The following is a 22,429-nucleotide window of genomic DNA, read 5'->3' on the forward strand; positions in this document are numbered from 1 at the left end:
AAGCTGCATATTTGGTTCGTTTTAGTGCTTGTGTTCTGAATCTACACCTCCTTGTACACGTAATGTGTTGGCTTATATTACTATACATTTGTACGTTGTAACATGACAATCACACCGTAACGGTGACTTGACGCAAACAATACCAGTCCGTGCAAGAATATATTTCAGAAATGTCAGATTGTAGTCAAAGTTTTATGCATATTAAACTTATAACATAACTTCACTCAATTTTCATATATGTTAAGATGTTGAGATTACAATGTAACAAACTGGATCTTTTTACAAACTGGATCTCTCGTTGAACAATCCCTCCGAACACCCCTAACCTCGCTGGGCCACCTATCACAGAAGCCCACCCACCAGGAAGCGATGCTGAAAGTGGTACTTGTTGCTCCGCCACTTGTCCATATAAGCGGGGAAGTCCACCACACGCACTGCAGTAGCTGCAGATTTGTCCACGTCCAAGTTGTAGTATTCCATCTTGGCGTCCGGGTCAGCAGTCGGGGGCACCAGTGCTTCTTCATCACCTGTTAGATCATCTGTGGGCCACAGGAAAAAGAGTCACAGTAATCGGTTAGTTATCAGGACTACACCAGCCAGTGATTGAAAGCATGAGAAACAAGTCACGGTATCAGAGCCTGTCACTGCGACCCCTACTGAACTCAGCTCTTCTGACTTGACTTTTCACACAGTAAGATATTGGGTTTGGAACACGAAACAACAGCCAATGAGAAGACTTAACATTGTCTGATACAGATCGCCCAACAGTTTTGAGCATAAACACTGAACATGATTACTGGTTCAACATTGAGTGATATCTGTTTTCAGGATCCCAGGTCAGTGGGCTATTACTATATCTCACACGGCTGACACTGTCGATTGTTACTAACCATCCTCCACGCAAGAAATATCCAGTCGCGCCTTCATGAGCCTCGCGTTCCTTCTGGCTACAATCGGTGATGACGTCATTGTCACTATGGATGATGGTGTCACTTCCGGAGATTTAGAGACCTGCGACTGCTGCTGGGGTCCTTTTCTCCTATGGACGAAATCTAAACTTACTTTTGGGCAAGGATCGAGGTCTGGCAACAAAAATCCACCAAATGAGGTGAGTCACTTTCTTGGCAAGATTCAAAAGTATAATTACAACACTATTTCCGACACGTTCTGCGGAATGGATAACTGGACATGTTTTCTGTTTTGGGTGACTATTCTTACGTTGATACCAAACTGCACCTTTATGTATATAATGGCATCCGAGCTTTCTGACGGAGGACACACTGAGGATATATCGGTAACTAGGTTATCCTTGTACATACCTCCTTTCAGCCTCACGACAGGAGTACATAGGCTTTTGTCGACTGGAACAGACGGAAGGACGGTGTTGAAAACGAATATTTGAATATTCTTTACTTTGTAAATTTTGTGAACAAAACTGGTCATAATCGGGATAATTCGGGATTCTGAAGCTCGCACCTGTCTGATCCTGGCATGGCATATCTGAGGACCGCAGTGCCCTGTTATAAATACCAAACAGTGTAGTCTCACGACACGTCTACAACAAGAGGCATGGTTCACAACGCAATACTGAATATAACATATACAAAGTTAGATATTCACTACGCCCAAGATGCGCGTTTTATATAGTGTATGTTGTGAACTGACCGCTTAAGAATGATGATGACGATGATCAGGCCGATGACAAAGATAAAAGCTCCAACCAATGCTCCAATCAGAATACTTCTTTCCTCAATGAAGGGGATACCTGCAATAGCTGCAACAGACAGAGCAGATGCATGGAAAACACACATTGGGTGTGTGTGTGTGTGTGTGGGGGGGGGGGGGGGGGGGCGGTGGTAGGTGCACTACAGTTCTGCTTCATGACCATATATATTCAGTCCTTTACACGTTCCATGGAATTGCAATGCCTTGTATTAGGGAGCCGTGTTCCTGGACTAAGTAGATCTTTTCAGTTTTCAGGATGATTGGGTATGTAATGGGGAAAGTGACATATACTCTTATGAATTTATAATTTGCATATCAATGTATACATAAAGAACTTAATTAAGCACAGCCTGGCTTATGTCACAATTGAGTCAGCCCCGATCCTAACCCTTTGGATCAATTGTGGGATATGATGGGCGTAGAACCCACCATCATAGGATCAGGAGGCTGACAGTGGATATGAGGAGGAGAGTGCATGGAGGTTACACTTGGTATTGACCTGAGTCGTGTAAGACACGCAAAATGACATTTCCAAAGTTCACATTCACCAATACATTAAACATTATATATTCCTGGGCCATAATTGTACATACATGACTTTGCATCAAAATCAGTTTTTTTTTAAATGATCATTTATCGATAAAATCAACGTGGCCTTTTTGTCGTTTTCTGTGAGTCAGACGATCATACGGTTTTTCCATCAAAGTCACCACGAGACGTTGAAATCCTACCAGTGCAAAAATACAGTGGGCGCTTAATAAGGTACTTTGTGTATATTTATAACCTCTTATAAGAAGCATGGCGTGCTATGTTAGCAGATGTGGTGAAGGGATGATAGATATCACTGGAGATATTCAAGGAAAAGAAACATCAGTTACTGAAAGCCTTAGCAAAGACCAATGTTTTCTGGCAGGGTATACACGAAGTCAGTCCTAGTGTCCATTAGGAATTCACACAGATACAGATGTAGTACAACCTACAGCATGGATCGAAACCCTCAGATTCTGGACTATCCGTTTCTCATGAAACGCAAAACATTTATAATTTCACAAGTTTATCAGAGGGCTTTCATCACTATTACCTGTCTTACGGCATAGAACTATCCACCCTATTGCTGAACCGTTGCAGAACAAGGTCCGTCGTGTGCAAAGTATTATGTTACGTCTCCTGAACAATCAAACATTATGATTGCGACTTTGAATGATCTTGAATTACCGACAACCAATTCTGTCAGAAAATTAAGTCAAAAGGTAATAAACTGATATCATCCCAAAAAGTACCAAATCGACCGGGTTAGTGACTGATTAACGTGGACTTCACGACCTTCACCCTACCCATAAATCTGACCACTCAAGACCTGAAATATCACCCGCAGCAACTTTTTTCAACATTAAAATTTCCGACTTTATTCATGACTGGCTTGTTAATCGCTTGTCACGTGGCGCATGTACCGCCAGGTGGATCGCTCGGGACGTCTATCTGACGTGATCATCTGCGGGAGCATGGTTCTATTGTTGCCAAAGAGAACCTTAAGCCTACCAAACTGAAGGAAGCGTCAGACGTCCATGATATATAGGCTTGTCATCGCACGACACCCGTAAACAACACTTGATGTTTACAACACCGCGGGTCGTATTCACGTCACATTTAGAATCATTAATATGTAATAAACCGACCAACAATGCTGACGTTTCTATCACCGTGGAACATCGACTCCTCCCATTTCACGCCTAAATGGCCACAATAGCGTGAAAATGGTTTATGAGCAATTAAAATATTTATCTGATCTTTTACATTCTCTTCTGGCTCTACAACTCCTGCCAGGATGGTGATTACCGATCAAACTGAGACAAGATAGTTCTGTCGTTACGTACTGTTGTGCTATGCCCGTTCATAATACATGCAAGCTCCACTTACGTTTAACTATAACATCTAATAAGGAAATCAAATGCCTAGTTTAGTGTTCTATTGGTAAGCACTGTATTGGTAATACTATTCATTATGATGTACTGCTCTAGACATTTTGCCATCCATGTAAGGTAAGGGGAGGACATATGTAGCAACAAACAATCTTTACCTATAGACGCCAAAGGGAGGGGATATGTGCGGCTATAGACGCCAAAGGGAGGTGATATGTGCAGCTATACAGGACAAAAGGAGGTGATATGTGCAGTCATAGACGCCAAAGGGGAGGGGGGTGATTTGTGCGGCTATAGACGCCAAAGAGAATGATATGTGCAGTCATAGACGCCAAAGGGGAGGGGGGTGATTTGTGCGGCTATAGAGCACAAGGGCAGTTGATATGTGCAGCTAAAGACCCCAAAAGGGAGGTGATATGTGCAGCTATAGAGGACATAGGGAGGTGATATGTGCAGCTATACAGGACAAAGGGAGGTGATATGTGCAGCTATAGACGCCAAAAGGAATGATATGTGCAGGTATAGACGCCAAAGGGAGGTGATATGTGCAGCTATAGACGCCAAAGGGAGGTGATATGTGCAGCTAAAGGCACAAAATGCAGCTGATAAGTGTAGCTGTACACGTTAAAAGGAGGTAATATGTGCAGCCGTACACGTCAGTTTGGTGATATGTGCAGCTATAGACGCCAAAGGGAGGTGATATGTGTAGTTGTACAAACCGAAAGAAGGTGTTGTGCGCAACTATAGACGTCAAAAGAGGTGATATGTGCAGGTATGGGCGCCAAAGACAGGTGATATGTGCAGCTTTTGACTGCAAAGACAGGTGATATGTGCAGCTGTACACGTCAATCGGAGGTTATATGTGCAGCTGTACACGTCAGAATTTCGTGATATGTGCAGCTATGGACGCCAAAGGGGCGATGTATGCAGCTGAAGGCAGGTGCGGTATTGTTATGGGAAAAGTGTTGTAATTGTGGCAGTCTATGATGCTCAAGATAGAACATCGTATTACTGACTTCAGTCACCACTACGATACTGCGATGAAGTGTTAGGAAGAGAAGATGACGAAACTAACAGCGATAACAGAATTCGAGAACATGCATATGATAACAGGAGATGAGAAAGTTGCCACAGGAGATCCATAACACATGACGAGAACATGATAGCAGGAGATGTGACAGCTGCAGCTGCAGAAAAGAACGAAAACAGATTACGAGGACATGCATATGATAACAGGGGAATGAGAAAGTTTTATGAGAAACATTATAACAGATTACTAGAACATAATAGAAGGAGATGTGAATGCTGTTGCAGGAGACGAAAATACGATAACTGATGACGAGAACGTGATAGCAGGAGATGCGACAGTTGTTGCAGGAGACTAAAACACGAGAACGTGATAGCAGGAGATGAGACAGTTGTTGCAGGAGACTAAAACACGAGAACGTGATAGCAGGAGATGCGACAGTTGTTGCAGGAGACTAAAACACGAGAACGTGATAGCAGGAGATGAGACAGTTGTTGCTTGAGACTAAAACACGAGAACGTGATAGCAGCAGATGAGACAGTTGTTGCAGGAGACTAAAACACGAGAACGTGATAGCAGCAGATGAGACAGTTGTTGCAGGAGACTAAAACACGAGAACGCAACAGCAGAAGGTGAGACAGTTGTTGCAGGAGAGGACAAAGCGATAACGTATTACGAGAACCTGAAAGCTGGCAGGAGACTAAAAGAGACAACTGTTACATATGTTATTACGAGAACGCGATAACAGGAGACTAGTGAGTTGTTGCTGGAGACTAAAGGACTATAAAGAGTATACATGTTAGGAGGACGTGATAGCAGAAGACGAGTGAGTTGTTGCAATGGACTACAATGTAATTGCCATTGTCTGAGAAAGTTTCATTTCATTTCAAGTACTGCAAAGGCCTTGCTATCAATACATTACAGTACCGTGAAAGCCTTACAAACCTCTCAGGACAACAATATGAATAATGACAGACAACATCCACCATTTTAAAACAATATCATATAGCGACAGAAGCAACGTTGTACCCAAAAGATTAATAGCGTACGCATGACAGTGGAATATAATCTGCATAACGACAGACACAACGTTACAACCAGAAACTAGTCGTAGACATAGACACCACACTGTAAATACCGATATGAATAGTGTTGAGGTACACATCACAGTCAAATATATGTTGATAGTAACCACACTGTAGAGCAATACAAACAGTTAATCCCACCACACAAATATGAATAGTTCTATATCACCCTGTACGTAATAAAATGTCGGCATTACTCTGCTATAAATCACCATGCATACTGTTATAAAGTCATTTGAACAGCAGGTACAGTATCTCCGAGCACTACGCTAGGCGTGTACATGCCTAACCAGGACCATGCATGACATGTAAGGCTTAATTTTCAAACGAGGAATAACGCACAACCAGCGGAACGTAAAACCTGATCGTACTGCACCACGATATATGACGCAATAAATTATAGGGTATATGAAGAAGAATATATTGTATGCGATCGGACAATATCATCAGGCGGCAGGAAACTGTACTATGAAATGAATATCCTCACGTGGATTACTTTCTTTGTATCCATGATTAACGATAGATGGTAGATTGTGTCATTAGACAGTCAGACGACATTTACGGCAGTGATATATTCGCGGGAGGTTTACACGGGGGATTACGGGGGTCGGAATATGGTCAGATCTTTGTGGAAATGTGTGATAACATCGCAATAAACTACATATACAATGCGTGAGATATAATCATCATAAACCGAAAATACAGTGAGTGCATGAGGCATGGCCAGGATGACGGGAGGGACGTAGCCTCGCTTGTGTTGAGGGGATCCACTACGTTTGTGACATAGAACAGGGATAGATCATCAACCTTTCGCTGTTGACGTTTTTCAACCTGGCGAGTATGCGACTCAGATGCACTAACAAAGTCTTACGTAAAGCCTCTCTGATCTTATCAAACTTGGTGTTTAATAAAAAATATATTCGTCGCGCCTGACATTTTTTAATATATTCTTCGTAATTTACAATGTATATAAAGTTATTCTTACTACTGCATGTAGATTAGTGCAAAATGATATGGCATGATCAGAAACAGCAACTGACAACATCTAAGACTGCACGTCATCCCAAACAGTATTCACTCCCAAATCCCAAATAAATGTTGTCTTTTTTGTTCAAAACGAACTCAATCCTCATAAACTGAATCATAAAAGAATATCGTCCACGACGATACAGATCCGTACGTCAAAATGTGATCGCCTAGTGATGCCAGATCAGGGAATAATATTTGGACATTGCCGTAACACCACACACGATCTCTATAACGTTTCTTAGTGTTCCATGTCATAAGGACATCATCTATAGTTTTACTGTATGTCCACATCATCTATAGTTTTACTGTATGTCCACATCATCTATAGTTTTACTGTATGTCCACTGCTAGACCAGTCTGGTTCATTGAGACACTGTGAATAAGCATACCAAACTCAAGTAAACTTCCCACGTGAACAACGGTTTACGGCAGGGGAATACGATGATATGCATCAACGATTACAGAGACGAGAAGTTACCTATTATGATGAAGGAGGTTCTGTTTGATCGTATAGAGAGATTTTCTGTCTAACCTTTGAAAGTGGTGTCTAGTGCATGCAGAAGGCCTGACAAATCCATAACGTAAGTGAGCTGTTATTTCAAACCATCATAGTGCACAGTTTCATCTCGTCGACAGCCGCCATCCATCCTGCAGTGTACTCACCTCTAAGACACCAGACGCCATCCAACAGTGTACTCACCTCTAAGACACCAGACGCCATCCAACAGTGTACTCACCTTTAAGACACCAGATGCCATCCAACAGTGTACTCACCTCTAAGACACCTGACGCCATCCAAAAGTGTACTCACCTTTAAGACACCAGGCGCCATCCATCCTGCAGTGTACTCACCTCTAAGACACCAGACGCCATCCAACAGTGTACTCACCTCTAAAACACCAGGCGCAATACAACAGTGTACTCACCTTTAAGACACCAGACGCCATCCAACAGTGTACTCACCTCTAAAACACCTGACGCCATCCAACAGTGTACTTTGAGACACCTGACCTACATAAAATCTCAGTCCCGTCTATGACTTGCACATTTATCATCAGCTCTACATGTTGTCTAAGCTAGATTATTTCTTCAGTCACGATGCGTGCCAGGTTTAGACAGATTTCATCGTATTCTTCTCTAACACACTTGAAGCCTATCTATTGGTGTACTCGCTGTTAGGACCCCTAGAACTATCCAATGGTTACGCCATCCCTGTGACACCTGACGCCCATTTAACATGACACCTGGCGTGTCCAGCGTACTCACCAGTAATGTACATAGTGATGGTTCCATTACTTCCCTCCTCTAAAGCATATTTGTTATGGACATAAGGCTTCCTGAAGGATGAACACGAAAAAAATAAGCCTTAGAGCGGAGGATTTAATAGAAGCATCACTATGTATACTACTTCACTGCTGTGACAGATAATGGCATTCTACTCACCTCTATGACCACCCACGTCCATCCTTCAGTCTACTTACCTCTGTGACAGATAACAGCATTCTACTCACCTCTGTAACAGTTGACACCCATCCATCCCGTTGAACACCCATGACTGCAGCTGCCGTTGGTGGCATAACACAACTTATGGTGGCAGTTCCGGTGACATTGCAGCTCACACTGAGGGCCATACCACCCCTCTGAGCAGGCTGTGGACAAGCAAGAGGTTGTGTAGTGTTGTGTGGCTGAGAATAACTGATAGTGACAATACTGATAAATATGTTCCACCCTTCGAGTGGTTGTGGCAGCCCTCAATGGTTTCCAATGGATTATAATGTCTCCCGTCGAAATTTCTTGGTGGTTTCAATTGGCAGAACCTGGATTTGTGGACCAACTGAAGATTGATGGGTGATGTCATAAGTCTAACCTTTGTTGCACATGGGTCCGATCCACCCTGGTTCACAGCCGTCGGTGCAGCGCCCAGTGATTTGGTGGCATGAGTCGTCCAGGCAGTTGTCGTTACACGTTTGGTTACAGTCCTGCCCGTACGTTCCATTACGACACACTGAAACATTGAGGATGATTCATTGTCGTTAGACGTTTGGTTACAGTTATAAAGGTAGAGTCAAGTCCCTCGGCTATGTTCAACCTTACATTCTGAAACCGTAAAGCTCTTGTGTAAAGTTTAAGCATATTCTCTACAGCATACAGCGAGTAGTGTACACCCACATTCTCTACAGCCAAGCTACAGTATTATGATGTGTACACTACATTCTGAAACAGTAGAAAACATGTGTTCGGACAACCAAGGTGCCAAACCAAGTCTTAGGTTATGTCTGCCTTTAATGATTTGACTGGATGCTAGTATTTTCTCCATCACTTTGATTCTAGTGTGATGGGATGAGCGAAAGGTGTAAAACCTTACTATAGTCCTTATGTAAAATGTATACACTAGTTCGCAACTACTGTCAATTGTTATAACTGACCAATCAATATCACCAAATGAGGTTATGTATTACAGCAAGCATTTCCCCTACACATGAAGTTTCTCAGGGAAAAACTGTTAATAACAAAAGTGTTATGTTTCCACTTACATTCTGTACAGTCAAGCCCAGTGTAGCCATCAGGACACCCCGACAGACACTGGCCGTCAAGCTTCCCACAAGCCTCGTCCTCGTCTCGACACTGACAAGTCTTGTTACACTCAAGGCCGTATGTCTCATCCAGGCAGTCTGTAGGACAGAGTGGCGGATACGATATGCCTCAATGTCAATGACTAGAAATTTACTGCTGACAATACACATTGGATTGTATTCGTTTCTTCTGCTGTTGTTTTTACTGCTCAAACTTTGGTTATCCTTATATAACACTCTATGCAATATATTAGCAGTTTTTGCGTGGCATTTTGTCTCTTTAGGATCGACAATATGCTTGCTCTTTTGATATTCTAACCAAAATATATTTGTTGCCAACATGCTTCCTGAACTGGCAACACGCTTGTGTTCCATCATGTTTTCACTCATTGTGTACGTTGGTGCATGTGTTTACATGTGTGAACATCACCTTTTACATGTGTGTAGCTGTGTGAACACCATTCATTTAAGTACATGTAAGTACCCACCTCCGTACACCTCGACCTCACACAGGGTCAAGATGCGGCAGCCATATAACCGGAGCAGGACTCCGTCTGCTGTCAGGTTTCCACGAACCACCACTTCCGTCACGAGCGCCGGGTTGTTAGTGACGTCACGGTATACCTCCAAATACTCCGGACCGGAAGTGAGCAGAGAGAAGCCTGCCAATCTGTTCGTCAGCCCCGCTGTAGAAGACAAAAGCAGAAATAGTGAATACACTGCACGTAGCGACATTCCGTGATCCATGATGGACATTTACCTGTTGATATATATGTGCTTCTGACCGCCGGATGCAAAGGCCGCCTGTGTAGTTTAGTGGGTAGAGCAGGAGTTCCAGATGGTTCCAGACTGTATCAACAGATGGTACTTGTGGCATTCAAACAATAACATAAGGACCAGTCAACTTGCCATCAGTATACTGTAACATGCGCGATATGTCAGTTCCAGTCAACTCGTAGACGGATAGCCCTGAACATACGGGCGTAACCAGAGAACAGTGTCACACGGAGTAATGTTTGCTATGATTGACGTAATGTCACATGTGCTGGTAAAACCCTGCTTTATCGGTATGGCTTTTCAATACTAACCCCCATGTTTCCGTAAATAATAGATCGTTTTCTAAAACACCGTCGTACATGACGATAGCTACTTACGATCGCCTCTGTTGTAGACGACAATGCTGTAGATTTCATGAAGCTGTCCAAGGTCCACGGCCCAAGACGGGTTGGTTGTCCCTTCTCTGCACTTTGGCGTGTCCAGGACGTTGGTCACCGTGCATGATCCCCTGGAGAAATCTGTGTTTGTACTACCGTCCACTGCCAAGTCGGATGTGAAGTTGTAGGCCTTGAAAGTACCATTTATAAAGTCAGGGCCGCGCCAGGTTGAACTCTGGTAGGTCCGCTTCTTCAGGGCGATGTTGCGCCCTGACAACATTTAAATATACCGTCAGGCCCATCATGGATGTACACTAAAGACGATATGAAAATATTTAAAGGATTCGATGACCACATACTTATCACGATTGAATACAAAAATTCTTCTTCCTGATTCTGTGACCTTATTTCAACTCATTGTTAGGTCACTACAAAGGAGCAACACGCTGGCATAACGTGAGTTCTATGGAAAGTTTTTCGGTCATAGATTCCGTTTAATGGTCATTCTTGAAATACGTCTACTTAAAACACGTTATTCTAAAACATTAGATCCGTCCCTTCGAGATTACTTGGTAAAGGAATTGCTTCAAAACCACAGTTTAAACAACGGTCAGTGCATATGTTTTCCGAAACTGCGGTCCACGAGTTCACACATCACCGTTCATGAATCTGTTGAAACCATGGTTCGTGGTCTGAGAAATTACATTCGTAAACCGAGTAATAACAAATGAAAGTCTAACATGTCTTATGTATATTTCTTCATGTAACTGGTAATCTCCATAAAGTCACAGAATTTGAAACACCAATCTTTGCCCCATCAGCATTGTGACAGCAACAAGTGACAGCAACTAACGAGTGGAAGCAATGCTCACAGTGCTAACCTCATCAACCGGAATACTTTTTTTCTCCACATAACTGGACAGACGTATCCTTCGACTATCCATGCTGACGGATGTGCTGTGTTATTTCCCTCACGTAACTTGATACTAACTATCCTAGAACTATCCAAGCTGACAGTTCTGTTGCATCTCTTTCCTCCTCCAAACCCCACACAAACTATCCTACATCTATCCGGCGGGTGTGTTGAGGTACCTTTCTCCACTAAACCTCGCACAAACTGTCCTTAAACTATCCTTGGTGACGGGTGTGTTGTGTTATTTCCTCCACCTAACTCCAAACTAGCTAGTCTGCCTGTAGCCAAATCGACGTATGTGATGTGTTCCACACACAAACTATCATGCTAACTTTTTCCATGCTGAGGTGTTTAATGTCTTACCTCCACTGACCTCAACTTCGCACAGCTGTAACCTTGGTGACGCATGTACGTGCCTAATGACCTTGACCCATCTAGCCAGTATTGGTTCCTTGCACCTGATATCCAGGTGTCCAGGTGACACCTGATACCGTAGCGAGTAGGAGGAGTTGCACACAGACGTGACGACGTCACCGTACCCGTCAAGGCGATCCAGCTCGATCAGCAGATCTGTTGTTGTGGCTGCAGGGAGTGAGAGTGATGTTGGTCGTAAACAGTCGTGCTTTAGGTGTTTTAAATGGGCTCGCTATTGTTGTACAGAAACGGCTCTTAATCACGGAGCTTGGTGGAACCAATGGTAAGAACAAAATTCCAAAATATCTCAGACAAAAGTATATGAGGCATCATATGGAAACTGACACACGAGATTTAAGTGCATACTAAACAGTATCACTATCAGCCTACAATCATGACCTGGCGACCTTACCTAACTGCGGAAATTGACGGGTGATACCAATGTTTTCATTATCTTGCGTCATATATGATTTTCAGCAATCCATTCATGCAGTACTATTAATACTGGTTTGCCTTTTACAATGGAAGCTGTTGAGGTGGACACAGAAGACACAGTGTACTTAGAAGTTTTGAAATCCAGTCAGTTTTTGTCGTGTTTTGTGACGGTCTTACGACGTGAAGAAGCATAGCACAATGATGCGTTTCGTAGCATTGTTTTAAGATGAGGATGCGAAGTGAAACTGCGTCCTCTACCTGTATGGATTCGTATCCACGTGATCCACTGATTGGTCTCCAGGTCAACGTGCCAAGATGGTGAGCCGCTCGTGGCTAGCGTCTCGAAACAGGTACTAATGTCACCGTCCACTGCAAGCTGGGGGCTGTTGAGGACGGGGGATGCAGACGCTGGCATGTCATACGCGAGGTTCACTGAAACCATGGGTATTCCAGACATTCAGGCACCACGGATAGAGTTGGCATTAAAGACACTGCGCGTAATATGCTATATCAGGTGTACATTATACCGCAACCACAGGCAACACGATATCAGAGTATTAATGTTACCTTGGGTAAGATGGGTTTAAACGGGTATTTGGGTGTCACTAATGCCAAGCATATTACGTGAAACGTGTATTATTTGTACGAGAGACAGTACAGAATTAACGGGTGTGAAAGCCTCATGGACATAATTATTACGATTCGTATGAAAGGTACAAAGGGTTTTACAGAAGACACATGAAAAATGGCAAATTGGATATAAGCTCGTATAGTTACCGACATTCACGGGATTACGGGTATCATAGGTGCAACACTATAGGTTTTACATGTACAGGTCACTTATGATTTTGAATGGTAACCAACTGAGATGTTTTGTGTGCCTTACTTGGACTTACAGAGACAAAACAGCTACGAAATATCAGTAATTGGTACCATGATGGTTCAGAGCGAAACTATTTCATTCCTTGTGACGGCAACTTACGGTATTGGCAGAGTGGACCCATCCAACCGTATGCGCATGCGGATCCGTTACAGCTTCCGGTGACTACGTCGCATGTTGACTCCAGGGCACAGTGGCACTGGTACTGGCACTTATCGCCAAAGAACTCCGGATGACAGCTGTTCGCATATGCTGCAAGTGTGCAAGCCTACAGTTACTATGTGTAGCATGAGTGTGCTGTACAATTCCTGAACTGACTCAAGGTCAGAATACATACCAAAACTACGTATGCTCGTGGTGTGGACTGACCGAATGACCTACTGGATAGGGTCGTCAGCTGCAATGACTGATGGCGTGTCATCCCACACCGTTTAATAGCTAGGACATAGTGATGAGAAGCGATACTCTGCAAGCAGATACGCTGTACAGTATACCCTTACTCTTTCCACACTATTTTGGTGATCCGGGTTAAATCTTTTCTTCAGCAATGAATGGATGTGTAAAAAGCGACTAACGGGATCTGTCAGTCAGGCTCGCTGACTTGGTTGATACATCTCATTGTATCCTAGTTGAGCAAATTGATATTCGTGCTGTTGATCACAATCGATTGTCTGGTCTAGACTCGTTTACTGACAGACCGGAATATACCTGGAATATTGATGAGTGCGGCGTAAAACTCAATCACTCACACACTCTGTACAACAGCCAACATTAAAAGTAACTGATTTTGAACATAGTCAAACAGTACGAAGCGTCATAAAATATCGCTGATAGCGTCATGGTCAGACTTTGAGCGAGATTTACATTACAGACTTGGTTCATTGGTGTGTTTTTTGTTGTTATACGCCACACTCAGCAATATTCATGTATCTTTAAATAATCTAGGGAGGACCAGGCAATCTAGAGATACGATGACGCGAGTCTGACCATCCAATCCCGTTAGTCCCCTCTTGCGGCAAGCATGTGTACAGATAAAGTCTAACCTGGATCCAGTGGATTGGTGAAGAGCGTAGATTGGGGGTCGAATGATTACAAGCGGATGTTGTCATACAACCGAGGGATGTACATTTTAGTTGAAGTAGTAAAATGATCTTCTCCATACATTTCCACTTCTTATACATACAATAATGTACTATTCTCCCATGTTTCAGTGTTTCCAGATTTTATTACATAACAGTTTTACTTGTCCCGGAAAAAACACAACAGTATATGTACCGGATGGTATCAAATATTTTGTATAAAACATTTGTGGGTTAATCGAAACAGAACTCAGCAAACGTTGCAACAAAACTTACCCCCTTCAAGGTCCTGAGTACACTGTCAATATTTAATCTCTAGATGGTCTGATCCAGCCTCATATATCTACATAATATTTACTCAATACTGCGTGCTGTGACATGACAAACTACCTAATAATAATTCTGTTGCTAATATATGTCATAGTAATGATAAAGACAAATAAAAGTCGAACAGTGTACGTTCCAAATGCACGTGTCAGGTGCACGTCTTATACTGTTAGCAAGTCACTGATGTGATGCATGTAATATCGCCTATTAACACCATAGTCAAATATATTAAAATTAAATCAAATTGAAGTTTCGGTTTTTATAAGAACAGTATCAGTTTCAATACTTCTTTGTTAAACGTTCTTCATGATCCCACTGAGCACAATGACAGACAAGAATGTTATCACACTCGCGTGAAACACCAGTTGCAGGTTTCACCCGTTAGTGCACAATACAAATACCATGTCATTGAAAAATAATGATTAAATCTGAATATTTATAACGTAGATAAATATCATCGCTAACCTCCACGACATGTCAGGTGTGGCTCAATAAGATTATGATCAGACTGCATTCCGTTTTTGATTTGGTGTACAGGCTGCTGGGCAGTTTGCAAGCCGTCCAGCAGAGCAGTGTTGTTATGTATATTTAGCAAACGGCAACACAGAGTCTTCCGTATCTCAAACAACGACTGTGGTTGACGCAAGCATGAAAGTCACGTATGCATCGCATCCTACCATGACCAGCTATGTGACAAGTCGATACGTGACCACCGTGACAGTCGGTACGTGACAAGGACGGACGGAGTCAGCCCGCCAAGTAATACTTGTACTTCGATTGCAAATATTTACAGCTCCATTTTCCATTGCTATCGATTGAGAAACATGTATACAAGTTTCGGTGTGTGATTAGTGAGGTTATGCCACAGTGATAAATGAAGGATTGGGGCATCTAGACAACACACAAGATATTCCTCTATGACATTAAGGCGTTCTGCTTAGTCAGATGTGTGGTATTTACGCTGCTTGCTATGTACTTATGTGAGAGGAAAAGCAAGTATTCAATACTTTAGGCAGCTCACATATTTTCTGCATTCCCGAGTCCCGGAATAAACTAACAGATACATGTTATCGAAGCATGAGGGGTTCGAACACAGAGGATCTTAACATCAAAGTGACACTAGTCTTCACAGTAAACTGCGTCTGGCCCATGACATATTGTAAAATTCACAAGTAGAATGTTTACATGTCACGGTGGGGACCACTAAATATTGCTCGACTTGATGTACCTGTCTTGAAATTCGAACCCGGCACTCTGATGTGTTACCCAATGATGCTGAATACTGTGTTAGTTCCGTCAACACAACACCAGACTAACATCGTTGGTCTGGACGAAAAGATACCACAATCTTCTCTAATCAGACTAGAATGTTTCTACTTGTATGAGGATGGCATTAATAAATAAACTGCATATTTATCAATGGAAACGAAACCCATCTAGATTGAAGTAAATCATTTAATGACCTGGATATTAATTTTAATACGATGTAAATGCCGCCAGATACTCTAAGGCAGTTTGTCACGGTAACGACATATTGAAAAGACCCAACCAAACCCAACTACAAAAAAAACTTCAAGTACGGCAACCTTCTGATGGTGGTTCCTGGGTTGAAATGTTAGACTTGATAGAAGTAATTATCTAGGCAAGCACATAGTATACATTGTGTTTATATGTGTATAAATGTCATTTAAGTGAACATTACCACTTGCCAGAAACGAATCAGATAATCGAGATTATTGAATGTAGTTTTACGCGGAGTACCAGAAACTCACCTTGCAGTACTCCTAATAGGGCCATACACACGAGAGTACACACTACTTTCCTCCGCTTCATGGCAACAGGAATCTAACAGACATTCGGTGGCACCGAAACAGGAGTCACATCATCTCAACACGATCAGTGGCTTTGTATCGTGGCCATCATCAGGTCACGTGACCCAGCCTCACCGAGTCCCATGTCGTCAGGAGACCCCGCTGTACTCCTCTATGTCCGGACTCAAGTCATCAAGGGTTCACGTCGCGATATCGTCACGGGAGTCACGACGTCGTCCTGCTGTCAGATGCTGCTATGTCATCCTTGTAGACAGCTGCTGGTCATCGCGTTGTAGTGCCTGATAGGGTTTGCGTTTTCGTGCTTTTGTTATTATCTGTTCAAATGTCGACGATTCAGTTAGAAATGTAAAAGGACTGATCTAAAGACAGAGAAATGTGAGTGTACATTAGACGTATTGTCCGTAATTTGACGCAATCGTAGAATTCAAAAGCAAAAACATCTGATACGATGATTACACTAAAGCCTTACAAATTATTTGTATCAGTGCTTATTTTTAATATTTATACAGACTTCTTTGATACAGACAATGCCCTAAATGTCTGCTCGACAAACCAAACAGGGTCTCACTCACTCACGCTCCCGGTGTTATTTCATGCAGCTTCACAAGTGTTCATGTTCTCAATCACTAACTCAAAACGTTATGAAATGTATTCGAAGATGCTCACAGCATTAGGTAATATATGTAAGGTGTTATTCCTGCTGTCACCGACACATCGAGAATGTGCAGTCACCACACTATGTAACTGACTTCAGGAAACAGTCACTCTGTTACTAACACAAAGTGTACGCTCACGACGTTGTGCAAAGTATTTGAGGAATGATCCATGCTCTCACTAAAACTTTGAGAATGTGCACTCAAAACTTTATGCATCTAAGGAAGTGTCCATGACCTCATTCACTCGATCATTAGGAATGTATGTACATTCACAGCGTCATTAAATGTAATGTGAAAAATCATTCTCTCATATCCTTAACGCCAGCTCACTCTTTTGTAACATGTCCGCATAACAGATTTGACAAACTTTTCGGCGTTGTCAACACAACTAACTCCATGACGCCGTGTAGAGCAGTTTCGTACAGAGGGTCCTCAACACCATCAGTCTTCGCGGCCGTCAGAGCCTGTATCAATACATACACGGCGACCTGATTCATACACCTGGCTGTGTCCTAATGCAACACGGAAGCCGAATGGACATTGTTTCAAGCACCCAGGCTATTTCCGAACGTTTGTTTTCTAGAACATACCGCTAAGTAGCTGCTGTGTGTACAGGGACGGCCGACAACGTGATGATCGCGACAGACACGACGCGAGATGGCGGAACGACATAACCACACACAGAGACAGGACGCTTTGGGTACTGTGGAGAATAGAAACAGGCGAGGCTAGCAGTAAATATACATGTTAAAAACGTCTGGTTTCAGCACAGGACCAGCAATATCACGGCGCAGCATACCAGATGTGGGCTTCACACAATGTGGAGAATCGAAACAAGTTTTCCATGTGACGAGATGTGACGAGCTTATCCACTTTGCTACCGCCAGTGAGGCTTCTTATAAAGAACAGCAGTTATGAAGAAATATTTCATTCACGTATTAGTTGTGCGAGTGTTGCGTGGGTGCCAGCTGAACTGCATAGTCTATAATACTTCAAAGTACACAATTGTGACATTTAGAACATAAGACTGGACATTCAGTAATGAGACTCCACAAAGTGAGAGCCAAACATTGTACAAATGGCGTCACAAACTACAGTATTACACACTATATTAGTACATGCAGTATTACACACTATATAAGTACATGCAGTATTACACGGTATATAAGTACATACAGTATTACACACTATATAAGTACATGCAGTATTACATACTATATAAGTACATGCAGTATTACACACTATATAAGTACATGCAGTATTACACACTATATAAGTACATGCAGTATTACACGGTATATAAGTACATACAGTATTACACACTATATAAGTACATGCAGTATTACATACTATATAAGTACATGCAGTATTACACACTATATAAGTACATGCAGTATTACACGCTATATAAGTACATGCAGTATTACACACTATATAAGTACATGCAGTATTACACACTATATAAGTACATGCAGTATTACACACTATATAAGTACATGCAGTATTACATACTATATAAGTACATGCAGTATTACACACTATATCAGTACGTGCAGTACTGCACACTATATAAGTACATGCAGTATTACACGCTATATAAGTACATGCAGTATTACACACTATATAAGTACATGCAGTATTACACGGTATATAAGTACATACAGTATTACACACTATATAAGTACATGCAGTATTACATACTATATAAGTACATGCAGTATTACACACTATATCAGTACGTGCAGTACTGCACACTATATAAGTACATGCAGTATTACACGCTATATAAGTACATGCAGTATTAAACACTATATAAGTACATGCAGTATTACATACTATATAAGTACATGCAGTATTACACACTATATAAGTACATGCAGTATTACACACTATATAAGTACATGCAGTACTGCACACTATATAAGTACATGCAGTATTACACGCTATATAAGTACATGCAGTATTACATACTATATAAGTACATGCAGTATTACACACTATATAAGTACATGCAGTATTACATACTATATAAGTACATGCAGTATTACACACTATATAAGTACATGCAGTATTACACACTATATAAGTACATGCAGTATTACACACTATATAAGTACATGCAGTATTACATACTATATAAGTACATGCAGTATTACACGCTATATAAGTACATGCAGTATTACACACTATATAAGTACATGCAGTATTACATACTATATAAGTACATGCAGTATTACACACTATATAAGTACATGCAGTATTACACACTATATTAGTACATGCAGTATTACACACTATATAAGTACATGCAGTATTACACGGTATATAAGTACATGCAGTATTACATACTATATAAGTACATGCAGTATTACACACTATATAAGTACATGCAGTATTACATACTATATAAGTACATGCAGTATTACACACTATATAAGTACATGCAGTATTACACACTATATAAGTACATGCAGTATTACACACTATATAAGTACATGCAGTATTACACACTATATAAGTACATGCAGTATTACATACTATATAAGTACATGCAGTATTACACACTATATAAGTACATGCAGTATTACACACTATATAAGTACATGCAGTATTACACACTATATAAGTACATGCAGTATTACATACTATATAAGTACATGCAGTATTACACGCTATATAAGTACATGCAGTATTACACACTATATAAGTACATGCAGTATTACATACTATTTAAGTACATGCAGTATTACACACTATATAAGTACATGCAGTATTACACACTATATTAGTACATGCAGTATTACACACTATATAAGTACATGCAGTATTACACGGTATATAAGTACATACAGTATTACACACTATATAAGTACATGCAGTATTACATACTATATAAGTACATGCAGTATTACACACTATATAAGTACATGCAGTATTACACACTATATAAGTACATGCAGTATTACACGGTATATAAGTACATACAGTATTACACACTATATAAGTACATGCAGTATTACATACTATATAAGTACATGCAGTATTACACACTATATCAGTACGTGCAGTACTGCACACTATATAAGTACATGCAGTATTACACGCTATATAAGTACATGCAGTATTAAACACTATATAAGTACATGCAATACCATATATGGACCACTGCTGCGTTGCTCCGAACTGCATACACAGAGGAAAATGTTAGGCGCCACCCTTTCCATTTACAATAGTCATGTATCCCTTGAAATAACTACAAATGACAATGATAACATTTAAATTATACCATCCTGCCACACTACTGACACCTGGTGGATAGCTACCCACTCATGGTGTTCTGTGTAGTCGACAGTAGTGATATTGTATGAGTAAGGGAGAAGCGGCGGGAGTCAAATGTAATGTCTTCTGTATGTCAGTCTGACTATACCTGAAAAACAAAGGGAACATGTATCAGCAGAAAAAGAAATCGTGATCCTCTTTCAGAAAAGTTCGTCTATCTCACGAGGAAACATAATGACCTTCTTTTGAGATTTTTCTTCTTTTTGTTGTTGTTGTTTTTTCTTCTGTGTGTGTGTGTGTGAGAGAGAGAGAGAGAGAGAGAGAGAGAGAGAGAGAAATATGAAAAAATCTAACTTAACATGTGCATCTCTACATCATGAGTTAAGACAATCAATAGTAGTAGTAGTAGAAATAGTAGTAGTAGTAGTAGTAGTAGTAGTAGTAGACTAAGTAGTAGTAGTAGTAGTAGTGGTGGTGGTGGTGGTGGTGATGGTGGCGGTGGTAGTAGTAGTAGTAGTGACCCACAATCTCCGTAATTGCAGCAACCGTTTTGGCGGAAGATTCAGTTCTTAGCGTAAAAGAAATAGGATGCGTACAATTTATAGCGGCAATATCAGTACTAGCCTCAGCAGCAGCAGTGGTAGTAATGGCGGCACGTCTTGTAGAGGTATTGGACATAGTGGTGGTGTTGGTGATCGTATAAATACAGGTTATCACGAGATTGTGTCTTGGGATGGTCAATATCTTGCATTGAGAATAAACTCGCCTTGGAAAGCTACATACTAGTATTTGTGTTTATTCCTAATGCAGAATATCAACCATCCCAAAACACACGAGTGTGATAACCTATGTATCATACAATGTCATACTTACTTTATAATTCAAAACAATGCGATTTCATTTGCCACTGATCATGAAACTAAACTGCGTGGGATGTCCCGGCATATGTATGACGTCACAAATATATGCGTCATAATACGCGACGTCGCAAGCTAAGGTGATGCAACTTTCTCGTAATCACTAAGCTGAATGCAGGAAGTCTCTAGTTCCCAGTAAGTGTTTATGTTAAAGCACGTATTGTTGTCAGCAAATCTCAACTTACGTTTGAAAAATACCAACAAATTCACGTGGAACTTCAGAAACCTTACATAAATCCTTTTAACAACAAATACACTTTACAATTTGCATATGCCCTCTTTAATTTGCATCGATATCCGTATATGACCCCAACGGATACCGAAAATACCTGACAACACTATCCATTGTGTGATAACTACATGTATATAAGTGGCATGCTCGTAGCAAAACAATTTGTATCGTGTAAGCCCGATAGGTTACAAAGCTATGCATTTAGATAGTATTGAGGGATTGAGAGCTTGCCCAGCTTTCATTTTCAAATCCTCTGCAAGCCCAGGCGTTTTTTTTTTAACAGTAGCTACGCCACTGATTGGTTCCGTGTTAATGTAGTGAAATTGTTCCTTCATAATATATTTCTTCCGAGGAATTATTCCCATGAACTAGACTGATTCGTGCATTTTACCTTTACACTGGCAATACTGTTCATTCTGTTGTAGAACCGATTATTGTTGAGAGGAGCATCTTCCAACAAGCAGAGGTTGCTGAAGATGAATTCGAACCCTGATCTGCACTGACCTGCTCGCCGACTTGACTGACAGAAATCGTGGTGATGTGGTGACAGACGGTAGGTCTCAGTTAGGGGAAGCTAAGCAACATTGGTCAAGGAGAGGTCTTGGATTAATGACCATGTTTGGCAGCTTGAGAGTTTCACTAAGCAGAAAATGGATACCTGATGGTATCCGTCATGCGACTGTTAACCTTCTGGCGCCTGACATGCAGCTTCAGTTGTCCATGATAATAGTGTCCGTTATACTGCATGCGCTTAGAACAAGTCCATGAGGTATGGAGTTCGCCGTGATAAAACTTGCACATTCTTATTATATATATACCAGATGTGCAGATAGATGCTCATACTGTTGATCACTGCAGGTCAGGTCGTCAGGTCGAGATTCAGCTATGTACAAACCGAACCGATATAGCTGATATACTGTGGGTATAATCGGAGTAAACCGACAAACTAAACC

The 22,429-nt window shown here is 41.4% G+C and overlaps 1 protein-coding gene across 1 annotated transcript in view; it reads right to left on the bottom strand.

Annotated features, from left to right (window-relative positions):
* The window catches only part of LOC137290766 (receptor-type tyrosine-protein phosphatase T-like), a 32,517-nt gene extending 16,098 nt beyond the window's left edge, over nucleotides 1-16,419 (bottom strand). Inside the window, exons 1-13 of the mRNA XM_067821882.1 lie at nucleotides 16,333-16,419; nucleotides 13,257-13,406; nucleotides 12,533-12,706; nucleotides 11,789-12,007; nucleotides 10,513-10,782; nucleotides 9,847-10,044; nucleotides 9,320-9,457; nucleotides 8,653-8,790; nucleotides 8,297-8,434; nucleotides 1,666-1,774; nucleotides 1,320-1,361; nucleotides 891-1,039; nucleotides 361-539 (exon numbers count right to left, since the gene is read on the bottom strand). Coding sequence (XP_067677983.1) covers nucleotides 361-539; nucleotides 891-1,039; nucleotides 1,320-1,361; nucleotides 1,666-1,774; nucleotides 8,297-8,434; nucleotides 8,653-8,790; nucleotides 9,320-9,457; nucleotides 9,847-10,044; nucleotides 10,513-10,782; nucleotides 11,789-12,007; nucleotides 12,533-12,706; nucleotides 13,257-13,406; nucleotides 16,333-16,393 — 1,965 coding nt within the window. The 5' untranslated portion in view covers nucleotides 16,394-16,419. The remainder of the gene's footprint in view (nucleotides 1-360; nucleotides 540-890; nucleotides 1,040-1,319; nucleotides 1,362-1,665; nucleotides 1,775-8,296; nucleotides 8,435-8,652; nucleotides 8,791-9,319; nucleotides 9,458-9,846; nucleotides 10,045-10,512; nucleotides 10,783-11,788; nucleotides 12,008-12,532; nucleotides 12,707-13,256; nucleotides 13,407-16,332) is intronic.
* Nucleotides 16,420-22,429: the final 6,010 nt, after the last annotated feature.

The sequence above is a fragment of the Haliotis asinina genome, chromosome 7, assembly GCF_037392515.1.
Source record: "Haliotis asinina isolate JCU_RB_2024 chromosome 7, JCU_Hal_asi_v2, whole genome shotgun sequence".
In the NCBI taxonomy this organism is placed as follows: domain Eukaryota; kingdom Metazoa; phylum Mollusca; class Gastropoda; order Lepetellida; family Haliotidae; genus Haliotis; species Haliotis asinina.